This window comes from Populus nigra, chromosome 5, assembly GCF_951802175.1.
Source record: "Populus nigra chromosome 5, ddPopNigr1.1, whole genome shotgun sequence".
NCBI classification, from domain to species: domain Eukaryota; kingdom Viridiplantae; phylum Streptophyta; class Magnoliopsida; order Malpighiales; family Salicaceae; genus Populus; species Populus nigra.
Window position 1 is genome coordinate 15,704,838 of NC_084856.1, and position 17,615 is coordinate 15,722,452.

The window sequence follows — 17,615 nt, forward strand, 5'->3', positions numbered from 1 at the left end:
ATTTGGAGCTATAGTCTTCTGTTTTTTTACTATAAAATAAGATATGTTATGATTTTTTGTCTTTTAAAAAGCTCCAATCCGGGAGAATCCAAGTTGTTATGTCAAACTCTTCGTAATATTGCTCTCGCAAATGAAGATCAATATCCTTTTTGTTCACCGCATCAATTTTGATAGTGTTTTTCTTTAAAATTTTCATATATTGTTATTACTTAAAATAGTTTTTTTTCTTTATTTGTATTTTATTTTTGATCTTGTTTGTCGCGGATGACAATGAATATCCACAACATCGGATTCCTATATTATATTTGTATTTTATCAATTATTTAATTTGTCGTTTAATTTGATGTTTATTTTCAACATAATAAAAAAGAATAAAAAAATAAACAATAAGCTTGAGAGAAATGAAGAATCAAAATGATGGAAGATTATACAAATGAGGAAAATAGAAATAAAGATTTAAACAAAATTGGAAAATAATTGTACAAAGAGAGATCTCATTCACTGAGAAAATAATATAAAAATCTTTATGTTTTGATTTTTTTTTTGGATAACCATCAAGAATATATTGAAAAGACCATAAAGGCAATAGTCAAAGTAAAATACAAGGATATATAAAAAAAAAACAGCCTTAGGAAAAAAAGAAAAAAAAATTAATCTACTACAACAAACAATAAAGAAACTACCTAAGATTTCTTATTACACCACAATTTTATGCCATCAGAAGATCTTAAAAGATCATTTCCTGTATAAGTGAAGTTTAAATTCAGAATATGCAACTAAATAGCAACCCGATAAAAGATGGTAAAGAAACAATCAAACAAGCTTATAGTTCCCTCCTCAAAAACAATTTTGTTCCTCATGTTTTGATTTTTCTTGTTTTGACAAAAACCCTAACACTATAAATAGAGAACAGATTAGCACACCAGGCCGAAGACACAAAAACACTCCAAAGAAAAAAGATAAAAATCCTTAAGCAAAAAGGCCAAAATAAAAATAAAGCAAAAGAAGTTTCGGTCAAAAAAAGATGTCAAACTAAATCAACCACCCTTCACCCCATTAGAATCCGAACAAAGTAATGGCGAGAGTAACCATAACAACCAACACCTCACATTAGTCATCTCTCCTTCCTCGTAGATGAAGCACACTAATACCAGCCTCATTAATAACCAACAAGTAGAGAGAGAAAAGAGACTTATCGAAGCTTCCCGGTATTGCTCGATGTCCCACCATGAACAACGATGAACCACACTACTAGTGTAAAGAGGCAGATGAAGAGGTGGCGCACCCGATCTAGTAGGTCACACACCCTTCCAATCATTAGAGTGTGTAACACAACACCCACAACCTGCCTTGCTTCCAGCGTCTGTAAGACACACACCACCATTGATTCTGTTTTCTGAACTCCTAGAGCACGTGCTTGGCATGCATCGCTATTTTTTCATGTGTTTTTGTTTTTTATGACTTTAAGCTTAAAGATGTTATTTTTTCTTCCATTTATTATTTAGATACTTATTTGAGTGATTTTCATATTTAAAGTGTTTTCAAGTATGTGTGACAATAGTATATGTGATTTTTTTTTCTTTGTATCATCATGTGTTGATTGTCTTTTAAAAAACAAAAATTATTTCATTTTCTTTTTTTTTTCAATGAATCAACCCTATGGATGGTAAGATTCTTAAAAAGAGTCATGCCCTTTAGATATTGAGATTTTCTATTTTTTTAAAAAAATAATTTTTATCCCTATTTTTTTATCAAATAACCAACATATGGATGGTAAGATACTTAAAAAGATCTTGTCTTTGAAAGTTGAGTCTTTGTTTTTTTTTTTTAATACAAATCATATAAATATTTTCTTTGTAATATCTAATTGTGAATATCATTCTTGTTATATATTTTTCTTTATCTTTGTGAGAGGATTTGGGTTAAGTCAATATGACCATGTAAAGATCCACACTTTAAAGGTGAGGATTAGGCTCTATTGTAGGACATGGATCTCGAATCATTGTTTTAAGTATAGATAGTCTATCATGTTTAACAACAAACACATATATGAGTATTTTTTTTTTTTAACATGGAAGCATCATATGAGTATTTTATTATTAAAACAAATGAAAGTAGCTTACCTTATATAAGATATTTTGGAGCGATTTTAATATATTTTTTAGTATAATCAGCCCCTTATATAAGAAACTCTAAAGACCAATTAGAGCTTCTAGTTACTATAAAACTAGATAGTGACTTTTTTTCTATTTTACCCTATCAATCTTAACCAGCTCATTGAGATGACCCCTACCACATATTCATTACATAAAAAATTAGATATTTATACTCAATTCATCAAGTTTTGAGTATTTATTATTCGAGTACTATTTATTATTCAATATAAAATAAAAAAAGTAATATTATATATTTGAGCTATTTGTTTTTGTGTGTGTGTGTGTGTGTGATATAAATGAATATGTTTTGGGTCGAGTTCGGATCAAGTTTAATGTTAGTTTTGATAATATTCATATTCTATCTATTATGGATATGATAAAATAACTATCCAAGAAAAATTAGATCGTTGGTTCTGTATCTGTTAGTTCGAGTTAAATTATCATCTTTATTATTTGTATGCTCTCCTTTCTTGCTTTTGTATTTGTTTTCTCTTCTTATTACTAGGATATCAATTTTCAATGATAACTCCATAGCAAGCAAATAAAAAATAAATATGAAACTCAATTTCTAATCAATCTAATATTGAAGGATGAAGTTGAGAAAAAAATAAATTAAAAAAAAATTCCAAGTTGACTCAAGTTATGAGACTGGAATAACTACATAGAAAATAAATCAAAATAAATTATAAAATTCAATATCCATTAAACCTAACATTAGAGGATGAAATTGGTGATTTTAATGAATCCTCTAGGCTATTAAAAATAAAGAAAGAAAATTTAATAATATATATTTCTCTTTCTATTTTTCAGTCCTTTCAAATAACATATTTCATTAATACATTAATATGTGATAGTCTCTAAGCAATTCAATAATGTTTTTTTATTATTTTAATATATATGTTGATTCTTTCTATTATTTTTCTTATCTCTCTTTCAGTGTACTTTATTTTCTTTTTTATATCAGGAATTTCTCATTATTTATCCTTAAATGACATTTGATATCCTTCTATATTTTGTCTTTCTTTATACTTTTATTATTATCTTTTATTTGTATTTTCTTACTATAACTTATAGTCCCCATACTACTATTATTTTTATTTTCTTTGTTGTTTATTATTGTCATTATTCATCGTTATTCTCATCATTCATTTTTTATTTTTCAATTAATTCTTTAGACATAACTAGATTGGTGCCCGCAATACGTTGTAGGTCTGTTCTACTTTCATTTTCTAATGAAAGTGTGCTATCATTTGGCTCAATCGGTCGACCGGTTCATAATGGTCAGTGAAACTAGTTAACCGGTTCCAAAAAATAACATGGAAAATCTTAAAAGTGTCAAAATTGAGGAGGTATTGGCAATATTTTTTATATCTAAAGATTTAAAGGTCTGCGTAGTGACACAATGGCTACTATAAGAAAAAAAAACCTCTGGAAACTCTTGTAAAAATTTAAGTGTGACCCAATGATCGGATCAAAAGTAATGACCATTTTGATATGTTATTCTAGTTTGTCGCGACTATACCTCCTCGTAGGCCTACACCTGTCTCATTGGTCTATAAATATATCTGTTAGGTCATCCATGTAATCTGTTTAGGACAGATTCTTATTTAGTTATGGCATACTCAAACCTGAATGCTCAGAATCACCTATTATTATAAGCTCAAATATATTATTGACATTGAAAAATAGTGGACAACTACTGTCTGAATAATAACTTTTTGAAATTTTAATTGGAGTCTATTTTTTAGCGTACAAGTTAGATAAAGATATATATTTTGACTCATAAAATATATTTAGAAGAAAATGTTCATAAAATTATGGTTTTTATAGAAAACAGTGACCGGTTTATACAACTGGATTCAACTTTCACCTTGTCACGCTTTAAATGTGCGACAAGGTGAAAGTATGTTATTTTATTAAATCTTTTTCAAATGATGTTATTCTACCATTTTATGTTTGTTGTGCTAATTTGACAAAAAAAAACCTTTCTATTTATCCTTCTTCTTTCTTCCTTATTCATCCTCTCGCTTCCTTTTTTACTTCATTTTCTTTATCACAACTAACAAATTTCTGTTTGACTTGCTCATGCGTCCATTGCTTCTTTGAACTCCCATTTAGTATGTTTTCGTTTTCTCATTTTTAGTTTCCATTTTGACCATTTTTTCAAGATGGGTGAGATAGGGATAAAAACCTAGACTTCTTAGATAATTCAAACTTAGAACTTTCATCCTTAAATCTTCCTTTTCCTGCTACTTTAGATAATATGACTAGATGATTTTCTACTCTATGTTGTGGGTTGAATCATTTTCTTAATGTAAAAAAAATATCTAAGTGTTGTTAATGTATATTTTAGAAGAAGAAAATTAAATTTTATAGAGATTTACCTTATATAACCTAGTCGACTTGACATATTCAAAGACAACCTGAATGATTGATAAAAATATAGTTTAACTTGAAAAAAATCATAACATTTTTTTTTAAATATTGAAAAAATAACATATTATATCAACTCAGATTAACTTGTTAAATCCGCTACTCAGGTCATGAGACTCTGATAACCCTATAGAAAGCAAATAATAAAAAAATTATTAAACTTAATTCTTAATCAACCTGATATTGAATGATGAAATTGAAAGAAAAACTCAACTAAAAAAATAAGTCGAGTCAACTCGGGTTAACTAGTTAAACATGGGTCATAAGACCACAATAACACCATATAAAGCAAATTGAAATAAATTATGAAACTCAGTTCCCAATCAACTCAATATTGAAGCAAGAAATTTTTTTTAAAAAAAGAATATAAAAACCACCTAAGTCAATCGACCAAACTCGTAACCCAGGTCATGAGACCGAGATAACCTCATAAAATACAAACCGAAATAAATTATGAAGCTTAACACCTAATCAACCTAATATTGAAGGATGAGATTAAAAAGAAATCAAGTAAAAAAACTAAATAAACTTGAGTCAACCGGCCTAACCCACAACTTGGGTCATAAGACCATGATAACTCTATAGAAAAAATAAATAAATCTCAATTGCCAATCAATTCAATTTTGAAAGATTAAATTATAAAAAAAATCATATAAAACATGACTCGAATCAACCCAGTTTAACTTGCAAAACTTGGGTTAGAAGACCAGAATAAGTCTATAGAAAGTGAATTGAAAAAAATTATGATGTTTGATTCCCAATTAACTCAATTTTAAAGGATGAAGTTGAAAAAAAATAATTAAAAAAATAGATAAAAAATGATCCAAGTCAACATTGCTAACTCGTAAAACTTGCGATCCAAGTCATAAGATTGTGATAGCTTTATAGAAAATAAATTAAAATAAATTATGAAACCCTATACCCAGTAAACCTAATATTGATTAATAAAATTAAATAAATATATAAAATAAAAAAAAATCATCAAAACCTTTGAATATCAAAAGTAATTGGCTTTTCACTAGTGAAACGCCAAACTCTTTTAATTACATTTTAATAATAATTTTGATGACCTTTCTTTATATTTAGATTTTTCAAGCAGTTCTGAATCTTCACCTTCTAAAAAAAGAATCCAAGTCCCCTCACCTACTCAACCAGATATAGAAAATGATCATTGGTGCCCGTTTGTTTACGCAGTTGCAGTAGCGTTTCAAGTAAATCGTGGATTTAAGCTGTTTGGTAAAGAAAAAAACAGGATTTACTATTCATGGGTCCCATTGTTTACTGTGTTTGCAACGCAGGGCGAGAAGAAGCAGCTCCAAGCTGTTTTTTTTTGCAAACTGTGTTACAACACAGTACCAGAGGCGCCCAACTTTTTCTTTTTTCTTCTAGTAATCAGAGGCGTATAACTTCTTCTTCTTCTGCACTTCCATGTCTCCACTGTTCACGTGAACAGTGGAGATATGGAAGTGTAGAAAAAGGAGGAAGAGAATGAGGGGCTGGGGAAAAACACAGAAAGAGTAGCTAGCTTTGTCCAATCAACACGTCTGCACTGTTGTGTTTGTCATCCAACTCCAGCACAAAGCAGACACTGAAAGCAGAAGGAGCAGAACAGAGGAATAGCTAGAAAAGCGCTCAACTTTCATCTTCATTCCCTCCTGCTTTGCTTCATTATCAACATTACACTATTCAAGTGAATTTTAATTCACTTGAACAATGTAGCAACACGCGTGTTGCTTTGCCTAGTCGAGTCACTGGCTTGGGTCAATGATCGGGCCGGGCTAGCTGGGCTAAACCCATCCCATATGGGTCGGATCGGGTTCGGCCCAAACCTAAATGCATTGACTCGGGTTCGTTCCAAACTTAAATGCATTGAACCGGGTGTGATCCAGTAAAATAAAAAAAATCCAAAACAATTTCACAAATATTGTGTTTTATTTGAAAAACTAATGTTTAACATGATTTAATGGCACTACATAATTACATTTGAAGGAGATCGTATGATGACGTAGCATTTGCAGAATTTGATCGCAATCCCAATTTTGTTCCTGATGTTGTTGCACGCTTAGGAAACCTTGGAAATTGTAATTCTTGTTGGATAGATTTCATACGTGATGAAATTGTACATAGTTTAATACAATAATAAAATATACTTTATATAAAGTATTGTTTATCTCATGATGTAATAGCAGTAGTTAAATCGATAATATTTCAATGAAAAACCATCAATATTAATATATATCTTTTTTTAATTACTTTATAACCTCAATTTGAAAAACATTTTTTGACCAAACACATTAAATTATTTTTTGTTTAATCTTAATTTCAACTACAGTTTTAACCAAATATATATTTTTTTAAATCAACCACAACTAAAAGTATTTTTTATAAAATAATTTTTTTTGAAACCATAACCACAAGAACTATCACAATACTAAACACATTAGAAAATAACCAACCTGAGATGACCTAAACTAATTCCATAGAGGGTAAAAGATGATCCTTTACAACTTCCTATATGACAACATTTTGATTTTCCCTCCTCTAAGAGCTGGTTTGCCATAAGATACTCTATCTAACCGGCTCGGAATCCACGAAGATTCTTTGGAAGCCGGATAATGTTTCTCACTTCCTCTGTTATGTTATGAGTTTATATAAATCTACCAGCTTCTACCTGCCCAACTTCCTCCAAATTCTTGGAGTTTTTCTGAGGAAAATTGATGGATCTGGTTTAGCAGTTCTATTTCAGCTGTGGTTGATGTTTTGGAAGGTGTTATGGAAATTGAAAGTAACCTAGACTACAAATTATCCAGTCCACTACAATGTTTGCAGAATTTACTCGATTGCTGCCTTCTGTTCTATCTGGACCAAAGTGACATCATTTCTTTAAGTTGGCAGGCATGGCGTACCTACTAGAAGTACATTATGGTGTTGTTTGTCGACATTTGTGCTTCATTTTCACCTTCCGAATTCTCTCATGTCCGACAAGGAACTCGACTAGTCATGTTCCTTTCAAACATGAGAACAACCAAATCTGATTGATTGGATGTTAATTCTAGTATCATCCTTATGGTTTCTTGAATCAGAGAGACTTAAGTATAGATCTTCATGTCTTTTCTTTTTCTTTTTTTCGGAATTCTTAACTCTATAACTTGCATGCAATACAAAATCAAGGGCCTAAAACCGTGAGTTACAAGCTGTACAACTATTATGTTATTGCAAACAAGAACTCGAAAACGAAACAAAAACCCTTGATCTAAAAAACTACAAGGACAAAGGGGTAATATATACTTGTACATTTGACTAGCATGTTATATTGCTTTTATAGTGCTGCCATTCTGTGGTTAGCTTTTGCATGGCAAGTGACAAGAAAGGTTAGGTTGTTCTTTTAGTGAGTGATAGAATGGTGGAAACCATCAACTTGTAGTCAATTGGCTTTGTTAGATAAGCATCCATGCCAACCTCCAAGCATTTGGCTTCATCTGACGACATTGCGTGGGCTGTCAATGCAACAATGGGAACGTGGAAGCCAGTTCCTGCTTCTGATTTCCTTATGGCTTTTGTTGCTTCATAACCGTCCATCTTTGGCATCTGGCACAAAATCAATCAGAATTAGTTTATAGACTAAATTTAAGTACATGATCAATGTTAGACAGACAAATTTATCACTTTCTGTTATCATTTCTTACCTGACAGTCCATTAGGATCAAGTCATATGGTGGGGATTCCTGAATATCAGTTTGTAAACCTCTCTCTCCATCATCTCCAGGGGATTCCCTTTTGAGATCCTTTTCACTCAAAACGCAATTTAGAGCTTCTACTGCTTGCAGTCCATCTCCGACTGCAATAACTTTAGCCCCCATTTTTTCTAGCATGATGGTTGCAACTCTCTGAAGAACAGGAGTATCTTCTGCAAGCAGAATCCGTAAGCCATCAAGAGCCTTCTGTTGATTCCCTGCTTTGCTTGAATATGAATTGCCTTGTTCTTTATGACTACTGCTTTCTGAAATTCGTTCTTCGTGTTTAGAACTCTCATTTTGAGTTGCAGTTGAGAAGGGTGCTTGCTTGTTGCAGACTAGCATATCTTTTCCATATTGGGTACTTGGTAAATTGGGCCTAATTTGACATGGATCTTCTCTTGCTTCTGCATCAACATCAGCCAATTCAACTAAGCACTTCTTAAATGATTGGCACTGTGATTCAGTTGCGATCTTTTCTGTTTCCTTTTGTTTTTCTCTGAGATGAAATATGCTTGGAGAATTGGATTTGCCCATTTCAGCCGTATCAGATTCTTCAGAGCTGGCAGTGTCAAAATGAGTGGAATCAATCTCAAGACATTCATGCATGTCACCATCCTTCGTCGTAGCTCTTGTAGCATTCGAACTTTTCTTTTGATTCTCAAGATCTTTCTCCTTTATGACAGTTTCCAAAATGTGAATCATTTTGGCCTTGTAAAGCGGTTTATTAACCATCAGTAAATGCCCCTTCTTGCGAAGCTCCATCTTTATTGCATTTGAAGTATCATGATTGAGCATCCATGCAAACTTGGCTTTTCCAGAGAATTTATCGACGAAGTTTATTTGTTCCTTCCATATGTCTGTGCTCAAGTCAAGCAACCCTATATCAACAACTATGATGAATATAGGGTCCTTCATGTCTTCAATATTAAGCACTTCAGATTTTAATGGTTCATTCAAAGAACAATTAACATCAAAGCCATTCTCACGTCTTCTGACATGAAAGAGTTTCCGAAGAACTTGTGTCAGTTCATTCCAATCAGAAACTCCTAAAGTGGCCAATCCAGTTTTATGCAACCATTGGGACATAATAACTCTGCCCATGCTGCCATATAGTGCCAACAGAACCTACAATTATAGTTATGCAATATAAGCACGCCGGATTTGGTGATTGCTGAGGAGAGAGTAACAAGCCCGGGTGTTTTTTTTTTTAAATTATCTGTAAAATATCATCAAAACATTGACGAAGAAGAAGCTTACAATTTGTTTGAAAGCTTACTCACCACGATATTTTGACTGGAAAAATCTACTTGGCATTGTAGGTCTGCACCATCTGCAGCTGTATTGAGAAGCAAGTATAGTCGCATTAGAGTTCCGGATCCATTCTTCTTCACAACCTTTATTTCTCCACCCATCTTGTTAACCTGTCCTCCCCAACAATTAGGAAAAGTTAAAGAAGTCAATCACAGTAAGCTGCTATAGACTTGGAAGCATAAAAAGGATTAGGATGGTAATTTTTCTCTTCAAAAATTCTGCAAGATATTAGTTAATAGCTGTACACGGGTACCTAAACATTACTAGGACCTTTATCTAATCAAGTTTTAGGCATGCAGCTGGTAGTCTAAAGATAATCTTTGCAGAGTCCGGGAATCTTTGTTTGTTTGTGTGCATATTTAATTTGATTTTCTGTTTAATGCTTCGGAATCTTATATGTATGTGGAGTTTACTCACCAAAGTTCTAACTATGCATAGTCCAAGACCAGTGCCGCCATGCCTGAAATGGAGAATTGTTAAAATATGTAAGAAATTCAGTTATGGATCTTAGATTTGCTTAATATATTCATATGCCTATTTTGGCAGTTCAACTATCAAGTATCAACTTCAATACAACTTTGGTAAAATATTCAATCGATGAATCAAACCAGTTGTGGCCAATTAAAACTTGTTTCATCTACTTACAATCGAGTTGTTGATGGATCAGCTTGTTCAAAGCTTTCGAATACAGACTCCCATTTGCTTGGATCAATTCCTGCAGATACGCAGAAAAACATTGTTAGAAATACTATATAAATGGAAGAGATTTTTATATGGTTTACATTTTTCGAGGTTCATACCGCAGCCCGTGTCATCAATTTCAAACCAAAGAATCGTTTTGTTGTCCTTCTTCCAGGCCTTCTTCATATGATTCCCTTGTTGCCTAAGTTTTGGCTTGGGTGCACAGCGCATTTTCTTCTGATCTAGATGAAACCGTGCGTCATTATATGTATTGAAGTTCTCACACCAACCACGCAGAATAATGTGACCCGCTGAAAGTCATTTTTGAGAGTTAAGTTATGCAAGACGAAGTTGAATACACATTGTTATTTGATCATAATGAGATGAATTTGTCCCGTGTTCAATTACAGTTTTCTGGTACGCATGATAAAATCTAGGAAAGTTAGCAGTGCAATTGTTGAACTTACTTGTCGTAAACTTCATAGAATTGCTTATCAGATTTGCAAATATTTGAACAACTCTGGCAGAGTCTCCTCGGACTAATTTCGGCATATCATCTGCATACAGAAAATGTAAATAGCAATGAACATCAGAAATAGAAAGAGGTTAATGATCATGTGATTGATACATGATAGTTAATGAACAATGAACATTATTAAACACGTACCAGAGAGATCCAAAACAGCCTCAACATTGTGGTTAATGCACTGAACAGAGAACATGTCAATAAGTCCTTCAAGTTCCCTTCCCAAGTCAAACTCAGCATCTTCCAAAACCAATTTTCCAGATTCAACCTATACAATTTCGAAATGGTTCGTGAAAATGACTTTCTGTGACTTATTGAGTATTGGATGTTCTGGTTTGTGTTGGTTTAGCAACCATCTTAACATCTTTGTCACTGTTAGAAGTGTTCACAATTGCTTGGCTATTGTTAGTATCTCACCTTGCTAAGATCCAGTATGTTGTTAAGAAGCCGGAGTAGAGCTGTGGAGCATTTTCTGATCTGCGTAACAGTTGCATATTGTTCATTTGTGAGACAATCATCACAGATAAGAATGTCCAGCAGGCCAATCACTGCAGCCATAGGAGTCCTCAATTCGTGACTGTAGTTCAAAAATGAAACGAATATTTACTTCCGTTAATGCTCAAGAACAAAAAACATCTTCAGGGTACTCAAACTTTGTTGAAGTCATCCAAATTTGAGGGGCCTAATTGAATATTTAAGCTCATAAACAGATTACTATTGTGACAAGAAGTCATTTACCTCATGTTTGCCAGAAACTGACTTTTGTAGTTGTTTGATGCCTCTGCCCTTCTCCTTGCATCAAGATGGCTTATCAGTTCTGCTCTTAGTTTCATCTCCTTCGATACTCCATTAGTGAGAATCAAAATGCAGACACATCCAATGACTAGGATGCATAGAGATGCAGAAATGAGTATAACCAATGTTTTGAATGCTCTCTCATCTACCTTTCCCATTATATATCTTCTTGGAATGATGATCACCCCCACCTGTACAAATTGTAGTAAGCTTGCTAAATGCTAAGACAAACAATAAGCATAAAATCAAATAAAATAAACAAGATCATTTTAGTCTGTTTTTCACTCTACTTGGGCATAATGAGGAATTTAAAGGAAAGTCGGGTTGATACTTACGATAGGGAGTCTCTTTAAATTTAGAAAAAACGAGTCGATGTAATACTGTTGGTTGCCAAGTTTTGCGTTCTCCACTTGAACAATTTGACCTGGAGTTAACTTGTTTCCATAGTCTTTCTCCAGCCATCGAGCTCCCATTCTTATAATTGGTTCCTCAGTATCGACAGCCATTATAAGATTTGGTCTTGTTGTTGAGTTTGTTAGTAGAGGAGCATTTGTGGAAGTTGCCAGTAAATAACCCTCTTGAGAGGTCAAATATATGTATCCACTATGTACTTCAACAAGCTCTCTCATCAATTGGCCAACACTGTAGAGGGAAGTAGTAACACCTACAACGGCCACGATGCTTTTATTGGAAGCATCCCACACAGGCAATGCTGCTTGAAGCAGAGGTGAATCTGTATACTTGCTTACTGCCACATGCCATGAAGCCACACCATCAGGTACTTGTGAAAGGCCTGCGATGTTGATAAGATCATCTGGTGGAATTGGACTTGCTTTCCCTTTCTTTTCACCTGAGATAGGATCAAGTGGTTCACGATACCAAATTGCTGAAAAGTTACTGTGGATGGATTGATCATCCCATGCTTGATGCGACGAGAACATATTTGTATCATAAGGTCCCTTGGCATTGATAGAGTAGTTCACAAGATCAGAGTAGATGTAGAACGTGTTGTTACTCCTATGATCCCTGTGGAAAGCCTGGACAAAACCATTTCTATAATTTATGGTTATTGCATTGAGAGCTTTTCGGCTGGCAAACAGTGCCCATGTTACATCCCTCATCACTTCATACAGCTGTAGAAAAAACAGAAAGAAAGACGAGTTAAATACAACAATTCAAAATAATCCAGAGACTAATTCTATGATCAGATTTGGCAGCACTTTAAGATCATCATAAACACAACAACCTCCACTTGCTCTGCTTGATTCGTCGGCTTGCTGTACCGTCTGATTACATACTCTGATAGCTTAACCTGGGCTGCAGTTATTTCAGCTGTGGAATTCAAAATGTTCCACATTCTTAATATCGGGCGTTGCAGAATTTCATATCGAAGGCCAGAAGCTAAGGTATCCAACGACTTTTTTGTATAGCTTCTTGTGAAATGCCATGTTAGTATTGTTAGCAGACCAATCAAAATTGCGAGCATGGCCTGCAAAAGGTCATTAACAGAAAATTAACAATGTACTCATTGACCAAAACAGCAGTTTCTGGCATACAAAAAACTTCTCTGATTGCCAGTTCATAGTTTCTTACCATAATCATGCAACATAAACGAAGATTGAATATGAAGCAAGGATTTTGGAAGAGAAAGGCTTATCTAGTTGACATAGGCAATGAATTCCATTTCAATCTCACTTTCCAGTTCTTTATATAGCAAGGGTAGGATTAGAACCTGAGTCGTCATTACTTTCCCCATCTGGACTAAACAACCATTGCTAATTTATCCCCTTTCTTTCAATGTTCTTATGCCTAATGTTACTGAATTGATCAATAAACTTGATTGATTTTTTCATAATTCTGTGATGGAGGTTATAAGGAATACAGCAGTAAAAAGAAAGAGAGAGATTAGACAAACCATGATAGCCAGGCGAACTACAAAAACACTGTAGTAAGAGGAGAGACAGTGAGTGTTTCCATACTGGAACTCATCTTGTTCAACATCTCTATAGAAAATTCTTCTACCGTAAGGAGCTGTATTCTTTCTGCAAGAACTGGCGAAACCCAGAATTCTGGCACACACTTTCCTCAAAGGAGTTGCCATTATTGGTGTGTCAGTGCCTATAGTAGGTGAACAATCATTAGAACTAGCAGTACTAGAGTAGTTCCTACGATCTCCTTCCTCTGCCATATCTAAAAGAGCATAAAGTGTGACACATTAGCAAGAACTTATGCTTTGTCTTTGCATGAGAGACACAGAAGGAGGAGAGAGAAACTGTAAGTGTCTATGATTAATGGGGTGTGGTGTTCAATATGCCGTGGTACATGTGTCATTCCCCACCTCTTGAAGGTAAGGCACATTTTCTAAAGTGGGTTTTTATTCGTCGTCCACAACAACCTTGCCACTTATCTCAACTCTGTTCCTCTTTTTTGCCCTCGGTACATTCCAAACAGTAAAGTGGCCTGGTAATTTAAGCTTGAGGAGGGAAGACAAATGGGTGAAACTCTTTGATAGATGTGGGAAAGCCAGTCATGTTTCTTGAGGTGAAAATTGCTTGTGTTGGAGAGGGTCAGCTTGGACCTAGAACATTTCGTTCCATGCGTACAGCCTCTAAAACACCAAAGCACTTTATATATCTTCTTCTTTGAGGAAGGAAATAATGCCTCAAATTATGGGCACAGTTGAAGTTGAAGAACACTATCAACAGTGACAGAGGTGTGGCACATTCTTAAGGCCCGTAGTGCTCTTGACTTTTTGAGATTCAAATTTATATTTCTTTTTCAAATAGCTTTTGGATTTCTCTAAACAAACATTTGGATTCAGATGGAAAACATTAAAAATACAACTGTTCTGGATTAGCATTGGAGCCAATATTGAAGGGTTCATACATGATAGTCACTGCTGTTACTGGAGGAGGATACAACCCAATTCATGCCAGAATTACTGGAGTAGGATAGAGACCGAAAGAGATGGCATCCTCGTACTTCACACCATTGACTCCCGGAATGGGTCCATTGTTGGAGAGTGGATTCGAGATTGAGCGCAGTGGAGTGGACTCACCTCTTTCTACTGAGGTGACTAAATATTGCAGGCCCAAAAAATAAAAAATAAAAAATAAACCAGACAGGAATAAAGTGCTATTTTGGTTCGGTTGAAGAGACCGTTTGTTGGTTTCTGCGGTGGAAAAATGTTGTGCCATTTTGGTTTAGTTGAAGAGACAGTTTTTGTTTATTTTTGCCGTGGAAAATATTTAAAAACAAATTAAATTATTTATTATTAGTATGTCTTTTAAATCATTTGATATACTGAATTTAAAAATAAATTTTAAAAAATAAAAAAATATTATTAAAAAAAAAATATGCTGAACCAAAAGAAAGGAACGGTGTGCAATTTCAAGAAAAAAAGAAAAAAAACAAGCCAAGGATTCCAAAAGACAAGAATAAAGTAGTATGTGCTGGTTGAAGCTAAAATGGCAAGAGGGCTGCAATGGAGCTTACGTGTGATAAGGATGAGCTTCAAAACAAGTGTGATTTTTTCATGTAATTATTTGTTAATTGACTCTCACGGTAACTTCTGCCATTGGAGACACCACAGTTTTGCTTTTACCGAATTCTACCACTCTACTGAATATTATTATCAATTCGATTAATAAACACCTCAATTTTACTTTTATCATTCAATTTATTCTTTTTTTTTATTTTTTTTCATCCAAATCAGGTCTTTTGCTTCTCCTTTAGCAAATCTCAACTTTTTTTTTTATCATTTCTGTTTTTTTATTAGAATTTTTTTTTATTTTCCATAGAAAAATTATAATTCGGTTTCATAAAATAATAATCGGTAAAATAAATACTATGTAATTTTATTGTACTCGAACAAACCATGTTATATGAAACTATGTTTTTCAGTATATTATCTCAAAGAAAGGATTTCACATTAAAACATTTGAGGTAGAAAACACTTCATATGAGTGAACCGCCTTAATTTTATTTATTTTCATTTAAGTTTTTTTTTTTAATATGATCCTTTTTCTTTTTCATTTAACAAACATCAACCTTTTTTTATTTGCATCCTTTTTTATTTTATTTTTCATTTAACAACTATATTTTGGTTTCATAAAATAGTATTTGGAATTTTTAACACGCAATACAATACGAAATGGATGAAATATTAAAATAAAGATATAATTTATTGTGGGTTGCAATGGTTACCCGTAATGTTTTCTTTTTTTTAATTTTTTTGTTACATGACTTTTTTTTTTCAATCTAATCCTTTCACTTGAAATGTACTTGGGATTATATTTGATGTTTTGTTTCGATTGATTTTATATAGGACCCTCGCAATTTTAAAAATAAATTTTGACGTTGAGTTAAGATTTAATTTGGAAAAATGAAATTTAATTTTATTGATTTAAACCAAATAAAACTTTCAAGATCCAATTTCAAACTAAAATAAATGTTCAATCTTTCTTTTTAAGAAATAATATTTTTATCTCAGTTTTCTGACTCAATCTTTGATTAAAATCAACAAATTTATTATCATTTATTAACCCATATAATTTTATATTTATTTTATTAACTCGCAGGAAACTTTTTAGTTCATATTAAAAAAATCTCTTAATAAAAAAAAAACATTGACATGATAAAAAAGAAAAAAGCATTGACAACGCAAGCATGTGTGTTTGTTCGCGCGCATGCGCGGATGCATAGAAAAATACTTGATCTCCATGAACAACACATGAACAATTAGGTAAACATGCAAGCTTTTTCTTTAATTAAAAGAAATAGTTTGCTAAAGTTGAACTAATTAGGTATCGGGGGATCGAACATAGAATCATTAAAGCCCAGGATAAAAGAATTTAAAGAAGGGGTAGTGAAAATATAAGCTGGCGATAACGTTGTTTTTTGTTCAAGTTGGGGTAGCTGGGATCATCAATCCATCATGGATAAAGACGAGTGTGAGGACGGCTATAGATAATTAATTTACACGCAAAGCAGGGGCGTGCTCTCTCTCTCTCTCTGGCTTGACTTCATCCTCTAGAACAAGCTTTTGTGACTCCACTTCACCAATCCACCAATATTATTGATTTCCCATGCTCAAATGTCAAGGTACGGTAGATTATGGCTTGCTTTCCCTCAACAACCACTATTCTAGAAGATGAGGTCATGAGTTTAGGCTTAAAGCAGACAATGGCTTCAGTGCCCACAGCACACCATCACGTTTGTCGTACTCTGTTTTGAGCTCCACTATGAGGAACTAGCCAGCGGCACATTTCTTCCCTTGAAGTTCAACGATCATAATTTCTAGAATTAATCTGTCTGTGTTATTGATTTGAGAAAGTATAGTTCCTGCTAGTAAGATAGGATAGGACTGCAGGATCATCACCTACTCCTGTGTTCATCATAAACTTTTTTTTTTAAAAAAAAAAGAAGAAAAAATGCAAGTGGAGTAAAATATCTGAGACAACTCGTTATCAGGATCAGACAGAGAATCAAGCAAAAGAAGGCCGTAGCCCAGATGCATGAACCGTTCGATATTTCATTGGTTAGCATGCTAGAAAACATGATTCGTTTGTTATGACATAAAAAGCTTTTGCAAGTTCGTGTGGTCATGGCGAGCGAGGTAGTGGTGCCAATTGAAAGTTGAATTACCACAGTCACATCCATCCTTCCACGATGGTGCTCCATCCATAAGAAAATATTATCGGAGTAGGAAAGGTAATGGACTTGTTTGTGCTGGTGATGTGTCTGAAAATATGGTGCGCTTGGCAATCTTCCTGAGCTGTTAGGATCCACCATGATTCGGTGTGGTTTGTTTGTTAATTGCTATCCCAAATATGTTGTTATCTCATTGGTAATCCTAGATCACTTTGAGGATATGACCCACCATTCGATTAGTGACTGGCACACAAATGGTAGGATAGGAAGGTGGATGCTGATGCCAACGCCCATGCCCTGCCAATGCCATGAAGAGGCTGAGAC

At 33.6% G+C, this 17,615-nt stretch overlaps 1 protein-coding gene across 2 annotated transcripts; it reads right to left on the reverse strand.

Moving 5' to 3' along the window:
* Positions 1–7,776: 7,776 nt before the first annotated feature.
* Positions 7,777–14,250, reverse strand: LOC133693393 (histidine kinase 1-like). Of its 2 annotated transcripts, none has more exons than XM_062114598.1 (13): positions 13,555–14,250; positions 12,886–13,128; positions 11,975–12,772; positions 11,583–11,830; positions 11,262–11,421; positions 10,986–11,112; positions 10,786–10,875; positions 10,438–10,629; positions 10,283–10,352; positions 10,055–10,097; positions 9,607–9,747; positions 8,276–9,451; positions 7,777–8,177 (listed from the first exon to the last, which is right to left on the reverse strand). In XM_062114598.1, the coding sequence occupies exons 1-13, from the start codon at positions 13,825–13,827 to the stop codon at positions 7,962–7,964; spliced, it is 3,777 nt and encodes a 1,258-aa protein (XP_061970582.1). In that variant the 5' UTR covers positions 13,828–14,250; the 3' UTR covers positions 7,777–7,961. The 2 variants fall into 2 exon arrangements, with proteins under 2 accessions (XP_061970582.1, XP_061970580.1); XM_062114596.1 differs by having other exon boundaries at positions 12,883–13,128.
* Positions 14,251–17,615: the final 3,365 nt, after the last annotated feature.